The sequence below is a fragment of the Brassica rapa genome, chromosome A09, assembly GCF_000309985.2.
Source record: "Brassica rapa cultivar Chiifu-401-42 chromosome A09, CAAS_Brap_v3.01, whole genome shotgun sequence".
Lineage (NCBI taxonomy): Eukaryota > Viridiplantae > Streptophyta > Magnoliopsida > Brassicales > Brassicaceae > Brassica > Brassica rapa.
Genome location: NC_024803.2, coordinates 14,137,787 through 14,154,312, shown reverse-complemented (window position 1 = coordinate 14,154,312; position 16,526 = coordinate 14,137,787). Strand labels below are relative to the sequence as shown.

The 16,526-nt window shown below is 31.8% G+C and overlaps 3 protein-coding genes across 5 annotated transcripts; 2 read left to right on the top strand and 1 right to left on the bottom strand.

Annotated features, from left to right (window-relative positions):
• The first annotated feature begins 5,813 nt into the window (after nt 1-5,813).
• Nucleotides 5,814-10,379, top strand: LOC103839627. Its single transcript, XM_033280926.1, has 3 exons — nt 5,814-7,268; nt 7,357-9,799; nt 9,877-10,379. Exons 1-3 carry the CDS (start codon nt 7,264-7,266, stop codon nt 10,150-10,152), a joined length of 2,724 nt encoding a protein of 907 aa, XP_033136817.1. The 5' UTR covers nt 5,814-7,263; the 3' UTR covers nt 10,153-10,379.
• Nucleotides 10,231-11,096, bottom strand: LOC103839730. Its single transcript, XM_009116218.3, has 2 exons — nt 10,879-11,096; nt 10,231-10,803 (listed from the first exon to the last, which is right to left on the bottom strand). Exons 1-2 carry the CDS (start codon nt 11,026-11,028, stop codon nt 10,528-10,530), a joined length of 426 nt encoding a protein of 141 aa, XP_009114466.1. The 5' UTR covers nt 11,029-11,096; the 3' UTR covers nt 10,231-10,527.
• Nucleotides 11,097-12,249: 1,153 nt separating this feature from the next.
• On the top strand, nt 12,250-15,061 carry LOC103839628 (putative ALA-interacting subunit 2). 3 transcript variants are annotated; one of them, XM_033280958.1, is made up of 9 exons: nt 12,310-12,568; nt 12,712-12,773; nt 12,861-12,935; nt 13,014-13,130; nt 13,195-13,265; nt 13,352-13,649; nt 13,739-14,028; nt 14,107-14,192; nt 14,687-15,061. In XM_033280958.1, exons 1-8 carry the CDS (start codon nt 12,499-12,501, stop codon nt 14,150-14,152), a joined length of 1,029 nt encoding a protein of 342 aa, XP_033136849.1. In that variant the 5' UTR covers nt 12,310-12,498; the 3' UTR covers nt 14,153-14,192; nt 14,687-15,061. The 3 variants fall into 3 exon arrangements, with proteins under 3 accessions (XP_009114377.1, XP_033136849.1, XP_033136848.1); XM_033280957.1 differs by having other exon boundaries at nt 14,684-15,061; XM_009116129.3 differs by lacking the exon at nt 14,687-15,061 and having other exon boundaries at nt 12,250-12,568; nt 14,107-14,442.
• The last annotated feature ends 1,465 nt before the right edge of the window (nt 15,062-16,526 follow it).

Genomic DNA, 16,526 nt, shown 5'->3' with positions numbered 1-16,526 from the left:
TATACTACTCAACTCTTTTTATTAGTGTATCCTCTACCAAACATAATCTTATTTTTAATATATGCTGAATTTGAAATTTAAGGTTTAAAATGTTTCTATACGCAAAATCCTAAATCTAACTCTTAATGTTTTATATTTCTACTATAAAATTAAAATAGTTAATAAATAATAGTTTTAGTGTAAACTAATCCGCCCGTAGGGCGGGCAAACCCCTAGTAAGTTTTAAAATTGTTTCTCCTCTAATATGTAGGGGATAATAGTCAAAATCATTTACAAAAGGAATGAAAATGAACAAAAGGTAAAAAGAGACTGTAACACCGATGAGCTGAAAAGGCCCATTAATGTGTGGACGAGGAAAATAAAGTCCACTTGTTAAATATTAGTATGAGCTTGGTCGGTTTTATTAAGATGATCAAACTCGATTGTGATTTATTTTACAGACATATATTTATTGATTAATCAAAGAGAGGTTACAATGTCGAGCGAGAAAATGAGCGAAACCATTCTGTGAGAATAAGTAAATATCATCCTATATATTAATTGAAAAATTACTTTAATGATTTATGCTGACGTATGCTCATAACTCTCTAATTAATTGTTATAATTTGATTGATTAATGATTTTTTATTTTTCATTTATTTAGTTAAAGTTTTTAAAAAGAAGCTGTCTTCCTATATATTAATTGAAAAGTTACTTTAATAATTTATACTGACGTGTCGCTCATAGAATAACTTTCCAATTAATTGTTATAATTTGATTGATTGATGATTTTTTTTATTTTTTATTTATTTAATTAAAGTTTTTAAAAGGAAACTATTTATAGAATTATCTAATCTAATCCATGTTTCTAAACATACAAATAAGCATCTTAAATATAGAAGAATTAACATAATTTGTTTATAGAAATAATTAAATATCTAGATTACATTATATAAATTGATGAGATACATATACATATGATACTATAGAAAGCATTATAAAAACGGTTTTTATTATGTTTATATTAGTGGTGAATAAAATAAATCATAGATTTTAGAAAACTAATTAATCTAAACTTAATAATATTAATTAAATTCACTCATTCATTATATATATTGTATAAAAATGTGTTAAATGAATGCAAAACAATCAAATATATAATTCTAAAAATTCCAATAATTTTCCAATGACAATATGATATCATATATGCATTATCACTTTTAGAAATGATTCAAATATTTTTATATTTTAAAACATAAAAATTATATGGTAATTTATTTAAACGTATATTAATCAAGAAAAAAATTATTTAATTCATCTATTAATATAACAAGATGGATTAATATTATTATATGGTAAGTCATTTAAATTATATTATTTGGTAATTCATTTATTTATTATATGGTAAGTCATCTAATTATATTAATCAAAGTATTTTTCACAGAATATTTCTAGAGTTAATATTCTATTAATATAATTCATATAGCTTGGATCATAATAAAATTAGCATGCTTATTTTTCATAGGAAAAAAAGCAGACATAAATAAAAGAACGAGAGGGAACAATAATAAAATATGTTTATTGTGTTCTTGCCATTTTTATATTCTTATGTATTTAATTTATATTTGTCTGTCGAGGTACATGTACTTTTTTGTGTTACTATAAATGTGAACTAATTATTTTTATATGTTTTTAAAATGTTAAGATAAATTTAGTAAGGAAGTTAAATAAAAATGACTATCTGTATAATTGTTAAAGTCAAAGATGGAAAATATAAAGTAAACTGAAAGTAAAAAAAAAATATTTAAAAATTAATGAAATGTATTTTTTACGCTACAATAAACTTTTAAAATGTACGATAATAAAATTTTAACAAAGTTTATACAAATAAAAACATTTTATTTCATATAATATTGTATCTCACATTAATATTAAGCGTATATGCCTAAAATAATTACATTTGGTTATTTAAAAATTGAAATATTTTTTTTCTTATTAGTTAATCATATTTAATTAATATAGGTATGTTTTAATTTAATTTCAAATAAATTGAAACAATAATTTTAAAAGATATGTAAACTATGATTAGTCTTAATTAAAAACATTTGGTTGAATGAGTTAGTGTTTGATAAAATAGTGTGATGGTCATATATAATTTAAGGAAGAACTTTTTAGCTTAACCCATTTAATTTTATGTTAACCACTAATTAAAAAAAAAAATGAGTGAGAAAGTGTGATTTGGAACAAATTATGAGGAAAATCGCTTAAAGTACCATTTTCCTAATACATGTTTTTATGTTTATTTTAACCAAATTTATCCTTAGTTTTTATTGAGAATCAACTTAATTGACTTTTGATTATGTGTCTTTAATAGGTTAAATTTTTAAATTAGTTATAATTTGATTGGTTGTTAACATATATTAGTTATTATTTTAATCAGATCTAAAAATAAATAAAAAAGTAATTCTAGAGCTAATTAATACAAATTACCAAATAAACACAAATGATATTACAAATAATGATTTATTGTAACTAATTCTAGAATTAGAAAAAAGAATATATATGTTTTATCAATTTCTTTATTTTTATCAGTTAGTTATATATAATTAAATAAAATACTTTAGCATTTTTTATTGAAATAAATTTAATAGTTATATATTATTATATAAAAGAATTATATTTGTAGGTAAGAAATTATTATAACTTTTATGTTTTTAAATCCCACACAAAACCATTTACAAAGATATTTCATGATAAAAGTCTCTCATCATTATATTGGTCATATTGGAGTTACACAAAAAAATAATATTCTCTTTTTTTTTCACTTGAGAGCTAGAGTTTTTCATGTGTTAAACTAAAATATAAAGTAATTCTACAACCAATTATCTGAATTAATTATAATATTCTTTTCTGTAAGAGAAATTTTTTTAATGACTAAAGTTTATGTTTTTGAACTATTTTAAATCTCACAAATCTTTTAAAATATATACTGAAATTTTTGATTATCCAAATATTTAAAATTAAAAATTAAAATTTTAAATTTCTAATTATTATTCAAAAATTATAACAATGTAAATATAATATATATTTCTTTATATAATATAACTACCCACAAAATTGCAGGCAAACACCTAGTGACAAGTTAAGTCGGTAAGAGTAAAGAGGAAACTCTAACTCACCGTCAATATGTGTGAATGTGTGTTTTTCGATTTTCATTATGTCTTGTTGTTTCTCTTTATATTCAAGCTTCCTTTGTCATTTTCTCTAAAGACAATTTGACCTAATAAGCTATGCCAAACTTAATAAGGACAAGCTCTTGTATTTGGGAGACCTTTTTTTGAGGGGGCAAGCCCGTTTTTGACAGTAAGTCCTTTCCCTCCTCCTAGTTCACCAGAGAGGGATGAGGTCGATCTCAGTGAATTTGAGAATAGGTCGTAAGATAAGGAGCTTGGCAAGTGATATTTTCTTTGCTGGAAATAATGGTTTCCAAAACCCTGTTTAATGTTATACCACTTAATTTGAATTCAGATTGCTCAATACATCTCTTTCAAACTGGATACCGGTTTACTTTGAGAATTGGAATCGTCGCTCTTATAAAGGTGAAAAAAGAGGTGGTGCCCTAGGTCTAAATAGACCTAATGATGATGCCTAGCCGCAACTTTTTAGTATAAATAGGGTATCTCATCTCTTTTCTTTCACTTTTCTACGTGAAAAAGTAGAGTTTCTCTGTGATAATAATATTTTATTATGTTGATTTAAATTAGTAAAAAAACAAAAGAATAAATATTCGTAAGAAGATTATGCACGCATGCATGGACAAAACCCTTATTTAATTATTTTTTACTTATAAGTGTTAAAATCATGTTCATGACTTACTTCTTTTAACGAGTTCATTTAATATGCCAAGATCCAAAGTATCACAAAAACAAATTTACAAAAACAATTTTTTTTATATATGATAAAAACAATTTGTATATGAATTTATTAAAACATTTAAAACATATAAGACCACTTACAATAAAGGTAGTTAAAAAACAATTAGACTGTTGAATCTATGATAAGTTGAACGGTCTGGACTAGGGAAATAACATTTTCTTTTCCTTTTCTTGAGCGTCTATAGATCAATGACATTTTATCTCGAAGAACAAGGAGTAAATCAGAGAAATCGAGCAATTCATGGTGGCTGATCGGAAAAATAAATTAAATATTCTAAAAAGCTTAAATCAAACATCAAATTATTTATACATGATAAAGTTTTTCATCTAAATATAGATGCAGATATGCTTGTTATTGTGTTAAAATTTCAAAAACACTCACATATTTATACTATTATTTGCGAAATAATTTTTGACTTCTAAACTCTCTCGTCAAAAGTTAAGAGTGGTTAGTATCGTTAATAATCTTAATGAATTTGACAATTATTTATAAATTAATATATATAAAAATTTATATTATTATTTGTGAAGTGATTTTTAACTTTTAAGCTCTCACGTTAAAAGTTAGAGCGGTTAGTATTGTTAATAACCTTAATGAATAATAAATAATTAAATTTTAATTAGACAATTATTTTAAAATTAATATATATACAAATTGACCAAACATATATATATATATATATATATAATTAAAAATTTAATTCTTATATATATTATGTTACTGTCCAAAAATAAAAATTTTAGTCATAGAAACTTAAAATTAAGAAAGAAAAAATGTATAAACACTATTAAGTAACAAATCAAATTTTGTTATTTTAATAATGAATTAGTGATGAATATAATAATAAATATTTTTAACATGATTAAGCACGTTTGCACGGATGAAACACCTAGTTAGAGATATCACAGATGTAAATAATATATTTATACAAATGTTTTTGTTTGATTAATATTTAATTATAAATTGTTTATATTTGAATTTTTGAAATTTTATAGTAGAAAAATATTATTTTCTGATAACAGAAAAATGTATATATAAGAATTATGTTATTTTCAATTTTGTATTTTATTTTTGATCATTTTGTTAGATTTATTTATAATTAGTTATCTAATATAACATATAAATCGAATATTATTAATACTAGATTTTTTAACCGCGCTACGCGCGGATAAGATATTATATGTATTTATCAATTCTAAAAAAATAATGTATAATATTATATTACATTATTTAAAGAATATAAAATAAGACTACATAACATAAATATATTTTTAAAATTTTCTTTGTGGAAATCATTTTTTTGTTTGATTGTTGTACTTGATTCACATATTTGCATAGATATTTGTGATAGATAAATAACTATATTTTTATTATCAGTAAATAAAATATTTATTATATAATATAAAAAAATGAAATTATTTATTTTTTAAACAAACTTGTCTCATGTTGGGGACTCAGTTATAGATATATCATATTCGAAAGATACATTTTTACAGTTATCAATCTTCTTAACAGTCAAGAAACAAATCTGAATATCAAAACAATATCTCATACGATCTCTTTGTGGAATAAATGCTCTGAAGAAATTAAATTTGGGCATAAAAAAGACTGGAAATAGATGTGCAAATGTGTTATCCAAGTCAGCTTTACAAAATATTATTCATAGTTTATATATCATTTATGTCCATCCTATTTTTTTGTCCATCATTTCTTAAACATCTTGAAATAACTAATGCTAATTAATAATAAACTTTTGGCTGGCAAAAATAAAAATCAAATTTGTCTAATTATCGCTTAAATATTTTATTAATATTGTCTTAGAAGCTTTCAAGTGATATTATAGTTTAATTTTTATTTATTTTTTAGTTAATTTTTAAATTTCTATGTATTTAAGATTTTTCTCCATATTAAGCTACTATTTCTTTCACATAATTGATATATATATATATATATATATATATATATATATATATATATATCATAAAAATTACCATCAAATCAGTTTTACTTATTTATTATTTTATTTTTAATGAAAATACACTTTTTAAATAATTTAAAATAAAATAAAATTATATATCAATTTGTTGTTTCTAACAATTTGATTGATTTAATTAATTTGTTTTGGTGGATAACTTAAAACGTTTTCATATAAATCGGAGAAAGCAAGCTTATGTTGTTATATATTTATTTGTGTAAATAGAATCTATATATAATGCTAGTGTAATAAAGAAAGAACATTATTTTTTGTAACTCCAAAAAGATACATTATTACAATTTGAAATTAATAAAAATTGAATAAAATGGTAATTAAATATTTGTAACTCTAATTGTTTTTTATCTTATTTAGTTGGATTCTCATGAAAAGAACTCTATGATTTTTCATATTTGTCAATGTTCTCAAACATTCAAAGAATATATTAGCTTAGTCACTTACTTTTTTTTTTTACAAAACAGAGTATCGTAGTCTTGAAAGTTTAATTCATATTATTGTAATTGTACATAAGAGTTTGTGATTACATACTTAATTATTCTTGTATATGTGTTCAAGAAAGTCTCAATTGCTTAGTGGTAACTGTCCTATATTTATGTCATACTAACCCGGGTTCGATCCTTTCCTTCGCATTGTTTATTCATTTTTTTCGAAAAAATAAATGAGATGACGTGGCAACTTCGGGTTCTCTGATTGGTTGATTTTTCTATCCTACGTGGATATCCTCTCTACTCCTCATATAACCCTTTTAATATAGTATAGATGATCATTTACCAAAAAATGTTCTGTCTCTTTCTTTAGAGAGAGATTTTTCTCTCTACCTCCTTCATATTTGCTCACACACTTCTATCTTTCACAAATATGAAGATGGAGAGAGATTTTGTTTTTTGATGTTTATATTTTGGAAAATTGTTACGCAGCTACACAGACTATGTAGCATCACATGGCCAACCATCCAGAGTAAACAAATGTATTGAAACCTACACGAAGTATATGTCGCACATAACGACATGTGATGATTAGCAAAAAATTATGTGTTTAACATCACAAACCCACTTAACCTCGTCGGAACCTGGTTAATCTCTTCGGAACAGTAAAACCGAACCCGATTTACCCGGTTTTTAAAAAAACCCGACCCACCCTTAATTAACCATAAACCCGACCCAGATTTAACCTAAATCTAGCCCAATTCTGCAATTTAGAAGCCCATTAAAATGAGAAAAGAAGAAATCGAATCAAGAACTCAACTTTCCCCGTTCTTCGAATCGTGAGAGAGAGAGAACGAACAAGTTCAAAAGAAGTGGATTTTGTGGCTAAATTCGCAAGAGAAGAGTGAATCGGTGAAGAATCAAGTCGAGATGAGGTATTTCTTTGAATTTAAATGGTTGATTTCTGGGTTTGCAATATGTCGGATTTGAGATTCTAAAGTATCTTTGTTCTTTCTGATGTAGTGTCTCGGTGAAAGTGAAATGCTTTCACTCTGGTCGGTTTAAAGATGAAGGTGGATTGTGTTATGTAGATGGAACCGTCGACGAGTTCGAGTTGGATGCGGATTCTCTTTTCACGAACTTGGTAATGAAGATGTTTGAGAAAAGGATAGTGATTGGGAAGTTGTGGTTCAAGCTACCATTCCATGAGTTGGAAGATAGGAAACCTTTATTTGAAAATGTCGAAGCCAATAAGAAGAGAATGGAATCTTCAGCGCGTTGGTACAAGGAGCTCGACATCTATGTAGAGAGAGATAGGGTTGTTCTAGCTGAAGAAGGTAGCACGAATGTTGGAGTTCAAGAAAGGGTTATGAACGTTGAACCAGAAGAAGAGGGTCTGCATGATAGAGCTGAAAAACAGTGTGAGAAGCTCTGTGAAAAGCTGGCTGAAAAGAATTCTGAGACGGGTTTGATGTTTGATGAAGATGAAGATGAGGCGTTAGACACTTTGTATGATCCTCTTGCAGACGACTCGGATGATGAGAAGTGTTCAGAAGATGCCTTGTCAGAATCTTCAGAATCGAATGATGAGGCGGAAGTTGTTGAAGAGGATATAGTAGACATCGACAATGTGAACTATGAGGAACAGATACCAGACGAAGATGAGGTGTACCCTGCTACAGACGATTCATCTGGTGATGAAGAAGAACAAGCTGAGAGATTAGTGCAAAGGGGTTTACCGGATGGAGTGTTCAGCTTGAGACAGCTCTTCAGCAGTGGGTCAGAATTTAACAAGAATGTCATAAGATACATCCTGAAGACTGGGCGTAATGTGGTATTTGATAGATGGGAAAAGACTAAGCTTGGTGCAAAGTGTGGTGAAAAGAATTGTGGATGGAGGATATATTGCTCTGTTGAAGAACCTATCGGCAAATGGATGGTTAAGGTATATGAAGATGAGCATCAATGTCATCCTGTGGGGCGGTGCAAGCTTATCAAGAGCCCTGTTGTTGCTGATTTGTTTCTTGAAGATATAAGGCGAGATCCAGAGATGAGTGCACCGGAGATCAAAGATGAAATGAAAAGGAGATACAACATTATCATCTCGCCTGCTCAGTCACAAGTTGCTAGAAGACTGATTTTCGATAAGTTGCAAGCTGAAACTGATGAACAATTTGCAAGACTTAGAGACTACGAGCATGAAATCAAGAGGACCAACAAAAACACTACTGTGGAGATCAACACAACTCGTAGAGAAGATGGAAGTGAAGCATTTTCACAAATGTACTTATGCTTTGCGGCTCTAAAGACTTCATGGAAGCAACACTGCAGACCAGTTATTGGTTTGGACGGTACGTTTTTGAAGCACTCAATGCAGGGAATGATATTAACTGCTATTGGAAGGGATCCTAATAACCAGATATACCCGATAGCGTGGGCTGTAGTTTCTTCTGAAAATAATGATAATTGGGAGTGGTTTATCCACAAAGTCAAGGTCGACTTGGACTTGGGTGAAGGCGATGAGATCACAATAATATCTGATATGCACAGAAGTTTGATCCACGGTGTTGCTACTGAGTTGCCAAAGGCAGAGCATCGGGCTTGTGCAAGACATATCTACGCCAATCTGAAGAAACTGCACAAGTCAGACACACTGAAGCCAATGTTTTGGAGGGTCACAAGCAGCTACAATGAAGCTGATTTCAAGCAAAATTTAGCTGCATTTAGAGAGTTTGACCCCTTGGCATGTGATGAGCTCCTTAAGAGAGACCACCGGACTTGGTGTAGGGCGTTTTTTAGGATTGGTTGCTGTTGTGCAGACACACACAACAACTTGACAGAGTCCTTTAATAGGACTCTAAAGGTGGCACGGAAGAAACCTTTTGTCCAGATGTTAGAGCTGATAAGGAGAGATGCAATGCAAAGGATTGCCAACCGCTTTGAACTAGCTCGTAAGGAACCTGCAAGGCATACTAAGAAAGCAAGAAAGGAGGTTGAGAAGTCGTGTGATGAAGCTCAACACTGTCGTTCTGTCTCTAGCACTGGTGGGAGGTATGAGGTTGTTGAGGGAACTAATGGATACTCGGTGAAATTGCACAAGAGGACATGTGCGTGTAGAAAGTGGGATCTAACTGGGATTCCATGTCGTCATGCTGTGTGTGCGATCAGGGAGAACACAGGCTTGGTTGAAGACTACATATCTGATTACTACACGACCGAGAAATGGAGAGAGACTTATCGAAGAGATTTGAAGCCGGTCAATGGACCAAAATTTTGGGTTGAGTGTGGAGGAGGACGCATTGTTGGACCACCTTACAAACGTCCTCCAGGAAGACCTAAGGGAAAAGCTAGGATCAAAGGAGTACATGAGTCACCCTCAAAAAAGAGGGTTGGTCGCAAAGGAAGGGTACCACACTGTGGTATTTGCAGTGAGAAAGGTCATAACTCAAGGACATGCCCCACTGAGGTATGATCTTATTTTCTTAAGTGTGTTTTATGCTGATTATGTCTGCGCTTATTGAGTTTTTCTTTGTCTTTCGACAGTCTCCGGAGACCAGGGAAAAACGAAGACGGCTAAGTAAGCAATGTGAAGAAGATGCTGAAGAAGCAGCTGCAAGGAATGGTCAAGATGAAGCAAACGATGAAGCTCAGGAAACAGCTGAAATGGAAGCTGATTTGGCAGCTCAAATGGAAGATCAAGTAGAAGTTGAGTTTATTTCTTCTACTGCACCTCAGCCAAGCCAACCAAGCCAAGGAAACCAAGCACCACAACGAAACCTCAGAAGAAGCAGTCGCTTGGCAGCTTTGCTTTTCGGTTGAAGGGAGGTTTATCCTTTTTTTGAAAAACAATTTACATGTGGTAACATGTTCTCGGGTACCTTATTAGGATTGTTTTACATGTTTTAACATGTCCTCGGAAAGCTTCTTTTTTCATGTTCTATCATGTTAACGATGATGTAATGTTTAAACTTCAACTATGTATTCCATTTTGAACTGGTTTATCTACTTCTAGTTTATGATTATAGTTTGTCATTCTAAGCTTCTTATAAATGTAAAACATCTCAATACTAGCCTAAAATATCATCACATTACACATTCATCATTCATTACATAACCAGTTTTTTTAGAAACATAAGACTCATTCATCACATAACTAGTCTTTAGAAAGGAAAAGAAACAGAAGACTCGACACTCTTAATCACTAACAATACAACACAGTTTCAGAAACTTATTCTTCCATCCAAGGTTGGGGTTCAAACGTTTCATCTCATCTTCACTTCCATTTGATTTTGCAGCCTCTTTCTTCTCCAATTCCATAGAAAGTTCCAAATTTCTATTTCTCAGTTCATTGATCACTCTTCTTTTCTCTCTAATTTCATCTCTAGCTTCAATCAACGCTCTTTTTGGCCACCCAGTGACTTCTCCTTCATCGAACCATTCAAAGAATTTGCAGTGTTCATTGCCCATTTCCTATACCCAAATACATACAAGATGTACTCACTCCAAAAAAAATAGTAACCAATTGTGAGCAGAAGAATTGTGTACCTTATACAGTTCACAACCAAAAAATTTTCGCCCAGGATTCTTATTTGTCCACGCAGTGAAAATCTTGGCGGGCAACCCACAGTCACACATTCTTCTGCCTCCAATAGATCTGCTCCGCCTAAAACTCGAAGATTCAGCGTTGTAAGTCATCGTCTCACACTCTCGGGTCTTCGTCTTCCTCTTGTAACTCAGTAGCCTCTGTTTCTTTTTCTTGTTGCGAGAAGGAGATAAAGGTCTGAGAGACCAGATTTTAGATTTAGGTTAAATCTGGGTCGGGTTTATGGTTAATTAAGGGTGGGTCGGGTTTTTTTAAAAACCGGGTAAATCGGGTTCGGTTTTATTGTTCCGAAGAGATTAACCGGGTTCCGACGAGGTTAAGTGGGTTTGTGATGTTAAACACATAATTTTTTGCTAATCATCACATGTCGTTATGTGCGACATATACTTCGTGTAGGTTTCGATACATTTGTTTACTCTGGATGGTTGGCCATGTGATGCTGCATAGTCTGTGTAGCTGCGTAACAATTTTCCTTATATTTTCGATCTAGATCGATTTCTCTTTCGCGCGGTGATTTTTTTTTCGCTTAGGCAATTTTTTGTTGTGTTGTTTCAATTGATTTCTGGGCAAATTTTCATCTTCTTATTTATTTTCCTAAAATCAATTGATTAATAAAGTTTAAAGCTCTATCTGTAAATGAGCTTTTGTCTTTGAATTATCTTTCTTTAGCTTCTATTATATATCAGATAGGTTTGAGTTGAAATCTGTTTGTCGTAGGATATGCTTCGTCTCCTTTCCTAGGAAGTTAGTCTTTGTCTGACTCTGTTATGTGCATGTGATTTGGCATATGGTGAAGCTTTCCAGATGGTGAGGGCGATGTTGGATTAAATTCGGCTGGTTTAAAAGGGTTTCAGCAGAGTCGGCGTGTACGTTAACCGTCCGACAAAGACTCCTTTTGTGAATCAACTCGAGTAATCCCAATTCTATAATCCGAGGATTCAAGGGGTTTAAATGAAAACGTCAGTTAAGAGTGAAAAGCAGGTGGCATCGTGTCAGAATCTCCTATCCCCTGAAGCAATCAATTTCGACGCGTGTCATCATAAAAAAAACGGTGGATCGCGTTGGTGACTAATCGATCTTCTGTAATCCGGTCGGTTATTGGACTATAAAATTGTAAACGGGTTAGAATTTATATGTAATAGATAAGCTTCACCATGTAATGCCCATTGGGCTTTTCCTATCAATGGAAAATGTTGACAAAAAAAGAATCAAATCTTAGTAAATATAATTTTTGTTTTAAATTATATAAGAAAATGTGCAGTTCATAAGGGAAAAATCACTTAATAGATAGAAGATTAATTGTTGGGAAAAAAAAAGTTGACAAAAAAAAAAGATAGAAGATTAATTATGCAATAAATTTATACATTTTAGTTCACAAATTCAAAAGAGGCGAAAACAAAAAGTGGAGATCAATCAGGTGAATCTACTACTCTCTCTCTACGCCCAGAGAGAGCAGACCACGCGATCCTCGATCCACCGTGCGAGCCCGAGCCGCCGCCGATTTGTAATTGGAATTGCGAAGGGAGTAATTGCTATGTATAGTTGAACTCGAGAGAAGATAAATGATGGAAGTGGAAGGATCCAACACTTCGATGAATCGTTCTCCTCAATCATCCTTCGTACGATCCAAAGGTGAGATTCTTGATTAATTCCTTCGATTTTGGTGCCGATTGTTTGACCATTTCGAGCTTCGTCACTGAATCGTTGCAGTTTTGTAGATTCATTTCATCAAATTTCAAAGCTTTTTAAAAAACTGAGTAATTGTTTTCTGGCAGCTTTGTATCAGTTCAAGCAGCAGAAGCTCCCAGCTTGTAAGCCAGTCTTAACACCAACGTCGGTTAGTAACATGTACTCTTGTGCTTCTTCTTTGATAAAAATGCAAAATCCAAAGCTCTAATGCTTTGAAACCGTTTATGTCTTGCAGGTTATAACCGTGTTTATGTTGATGGGTTTTGTTTTCATTCCCATTGGCTTCGTTACCCTCCGTGCTTCTCGTGATGTAAGATCCATCTCTTTTGTTTGTTTGAGATTGTAACTTCTGGAGCTACCTTTTATACTTCCTTCAATTCAATGGCAGGCTATTGAAATTGTAGACCGGTATGATGTTGAGTGCATTCCTGAAGAATATAGAACCAACAAACTCTCTTACATTACAGATTCATCCATCCTTAAGAACTGTACTCGCTACTTAAAGGTACTACCTTTAATTCCCAATCAAAGGGTATCTTCAATCTTTGATTTTGTATGCGTCATTGTAGGTACAAAAGTTTATGAAAGCTCCTATTTTTATCTACTACCAGCTTGATAACTACTATCAAAACCACCGCCGGTAACTAACAGGATCCCTTATGTCATTATCAGTTAACTGATGATGAGAAACTCTGTCATTTTGCAATGATCATCATTGTTTTTCAGGTATGTAAAGAGTAGAAGCGATCAACAACTGTTACATGGACAGGAGTATAGCCACACAAGTGCCTGTGAACCCGAGGAGTCATCTAATGGTCTCCCCATTGTCCCTTGTGGGTTAATAGCTTGGAGTATGTTCAATGATACATTTACCTTTGCTCGTGAAAGCGCAAAACTGAAGGTTAGCCGGAGTAACATTGCCTGGAAGAGTGACCGTGAGCACAAGTTTGGAAAGGATGTCTATCCTTTCAATTTCCAGAACGGATCTTTGATTGGTGGAGCGAAGCTGGATCCGAAAGTGCCAGTACGCATTCTTAACCTTTATAATTATATTACCATAAACATCTTAAATCATATTTTTGATGAGATTAAGAGACTTTGTTTACTTTGCAGCTAAGTGACCAAGAGGACTTTATTGTGTGGATGCGAGCAGCTGCTCTACTAAGCTTCAGGAAACTATACGGAAGAATCGAAGAGGACTTGGAACCAGGGAACGTTGTTGTGTTGAATTTGATGAACAACTACAACACTTATAGCTTTAGTGGGCAGAAGAAGCTTATTCTCTCCACGTCAAGTTGGTTAGGAGGAAGAAACGATTTTCTCGGCATCACATATCTCGTCGTTGGTGCCTCTTCCATAATCATATCCATCATCTTCATGTTGCTCCATTTGAAAAATCCGAGGTAAAAAGATACCACCTCTTGTAGACAAATGTTATTTTTGTTTCAGTTGCCTATTAAATGCATCATTTTTAATCTCAGGCCTTATGGAGACAATTCTTGGAACAAGAAAAGCCTTTCGAGTTGAGAAACTGTTACATTCTTTCTCTAACATATTCCGATTCCAGGTTCATATATACATTACTCAAGAGCCTGTATATGTGATCATATAGATGTAGGGAGAGTATAGAACCATTCTATGAGCCTCTGTTTTCTCTTTGGACGTTCGGTTTTTTGGCTCTAAGGATAATTGTTCGACCCTTTTTAAGTCATGTGATGGGTTTATTTGGGTACTATCTGTTTTTAGAGTTTCTAAAGTTAGCAAATGTAACAAAAGTATGTTAGAGAATGCATCGTTGGCGATCTGCAAACCGTACATTTTTGTTCTTACATATCCCGAAAAAACATTCATGTTTTCTTCTCATTTTCCATAATTGTCACCTCTAGTCTCTCTATTTAACCTCTCTCCCTTTGTCTCCTCCACTTCATATGCACCTCTAAGTTCTCCCATTCAAAGATCTTTCAATCACTAAGTCAATATCACCTTTCAGTCTTCCTCTGCTCTAGAAACTAAACTCGCGTTTTCCTTCTACTGCATCGGATTGTTTTTGGGTGAAAGAAGAAAAAAATGGCCAAGGGAATGAGGTTTGTTCAAACATGGGGAGAGGTATCACCAAGGCTTATCGTTAACAAGAAACAACAACAGCAATTCTCAAATTTGCCAAAGCTTGAGACGATTGCTGAAGAAGGATGCTGCGTTGATAGTTTTGGTGTTAGGGCCCCCAAGCGGATTGTCATCTTTCTTCCTCTTGTAATCTCAATGATTTTGTACATGGTTGTGCACAAGAGTATCACAGGTTCTTGATTTTTCATTTTTTAGTTATAAGTCTTTTTTATGTGTGATGGTGAGAAGAATTCTCAGATGGGTTGTTAATGGCAGACAATCTTATATGAGTTTAGGTCGGGAAAGAGAAGTAATTTTAATAATTTAATCGCATTTTATTTTATCTTTTACTACATTTTTAAGGGAAGATGAGCTATTTTCCCACGAGAAATATCGTATAGCATTAAATCTCCATCAAACTATGATCTCGTTCTAGATGTACCCAAATTTAAAATTTGAAACTTATTTCTCTATCAAACTTGTGACTATGTCTCATATCTCCACAGAATAAAAGATCGAAATCTCAGACCCCACAAAATTAAATAAATCGATTTTAGATTTCAAATTATAACTGGAACTTAACATAACCACATTTAGATTTAGATCAGTATATGACTCCAATTAGACCTGCTAAACCACTAATTAAAACTCCGAACCAAAGAACCCCTTTAACTCAAGTTAAGAACCCTAAATCGAAAAATCTCCAATCGCAAAAGAGAAAAACAAAGAGATTGAAGAAGAAGAAGAAGGTAGAGAGAAGCGAAGATATCGAAGAAGAAGGTAGAGCTGAATGGATTTGACCACAAAGCTTTGTGGGTTACTGATCTTTCTTTATGATATTTTAATTGTCTCTTTTCGATGTTATGACCACAAAGCTTCAAGTCATCAAAATTTGAAAATCATTATCTTACATAACTAGAAAACACAAACACATGATTTGGAATGAGAATAGATTCAAACACAACAAGGTCATAATTTGATTCAAGTTCACAACAAATCAAAAACAAACACATTCTTCACCATTCTTCACCATTTCTTTAGACTTAACAAAGCCAGCCATCATCTTCTTCATCTTTGTTTACTCTCAATTTCGGACACATAATCGTACATCCAATGACAAGAAGCTTCATACACAATTTGTGAAGACCCACACATCACTGCTTACTCTCAATTTCGGAAAATAGGGGGGAAGAGAATCGTAAATCGATTTCAGGGTTCATAACTCACTTTGTGAATTTAAACCGAGAGAGACATGGATCGGGTCAAATCTGGGTAATGTTTAGTTTCGAACCAGTTTTCGGTTCATTTTTTTGAGTTTTCTGGTTTGCTCTCGCGAATAAACCCCCAAAAAAATGTATTAACCAATATCAAATTAAGTTTGATGGGGAAATATGTTTTGAACTTTAAATTCGGGGACATCTGGAACGAAGTCATAATTTGGTAGAGATTTGGTGATGTACGATACTTCTCGTGGGGAAATAACTCGTCTTTCCCATATTTTTAATATGTTAGTTGCATCTTGCGTGTAGTGGAATCACTTTTTATCAATGTTTTTTAAACTGGTAGCTGGACCAGAATTTCGTTTTGAGTCATAAATCAAATATGGTTCGATCGGGTTTACAACTGAATTCAATATAATTTAATCGTATAATAAAAATAAAAATCTAAATTCTTTATTAGTTATATTCGGTACACAGTACAAATATAATTAAATTTATTTATTTAGTAATAATTATGTAACAAAATTGATGTATAAACCAAATAAATATTAATTATTAAATTAATATTTTGATTTTGA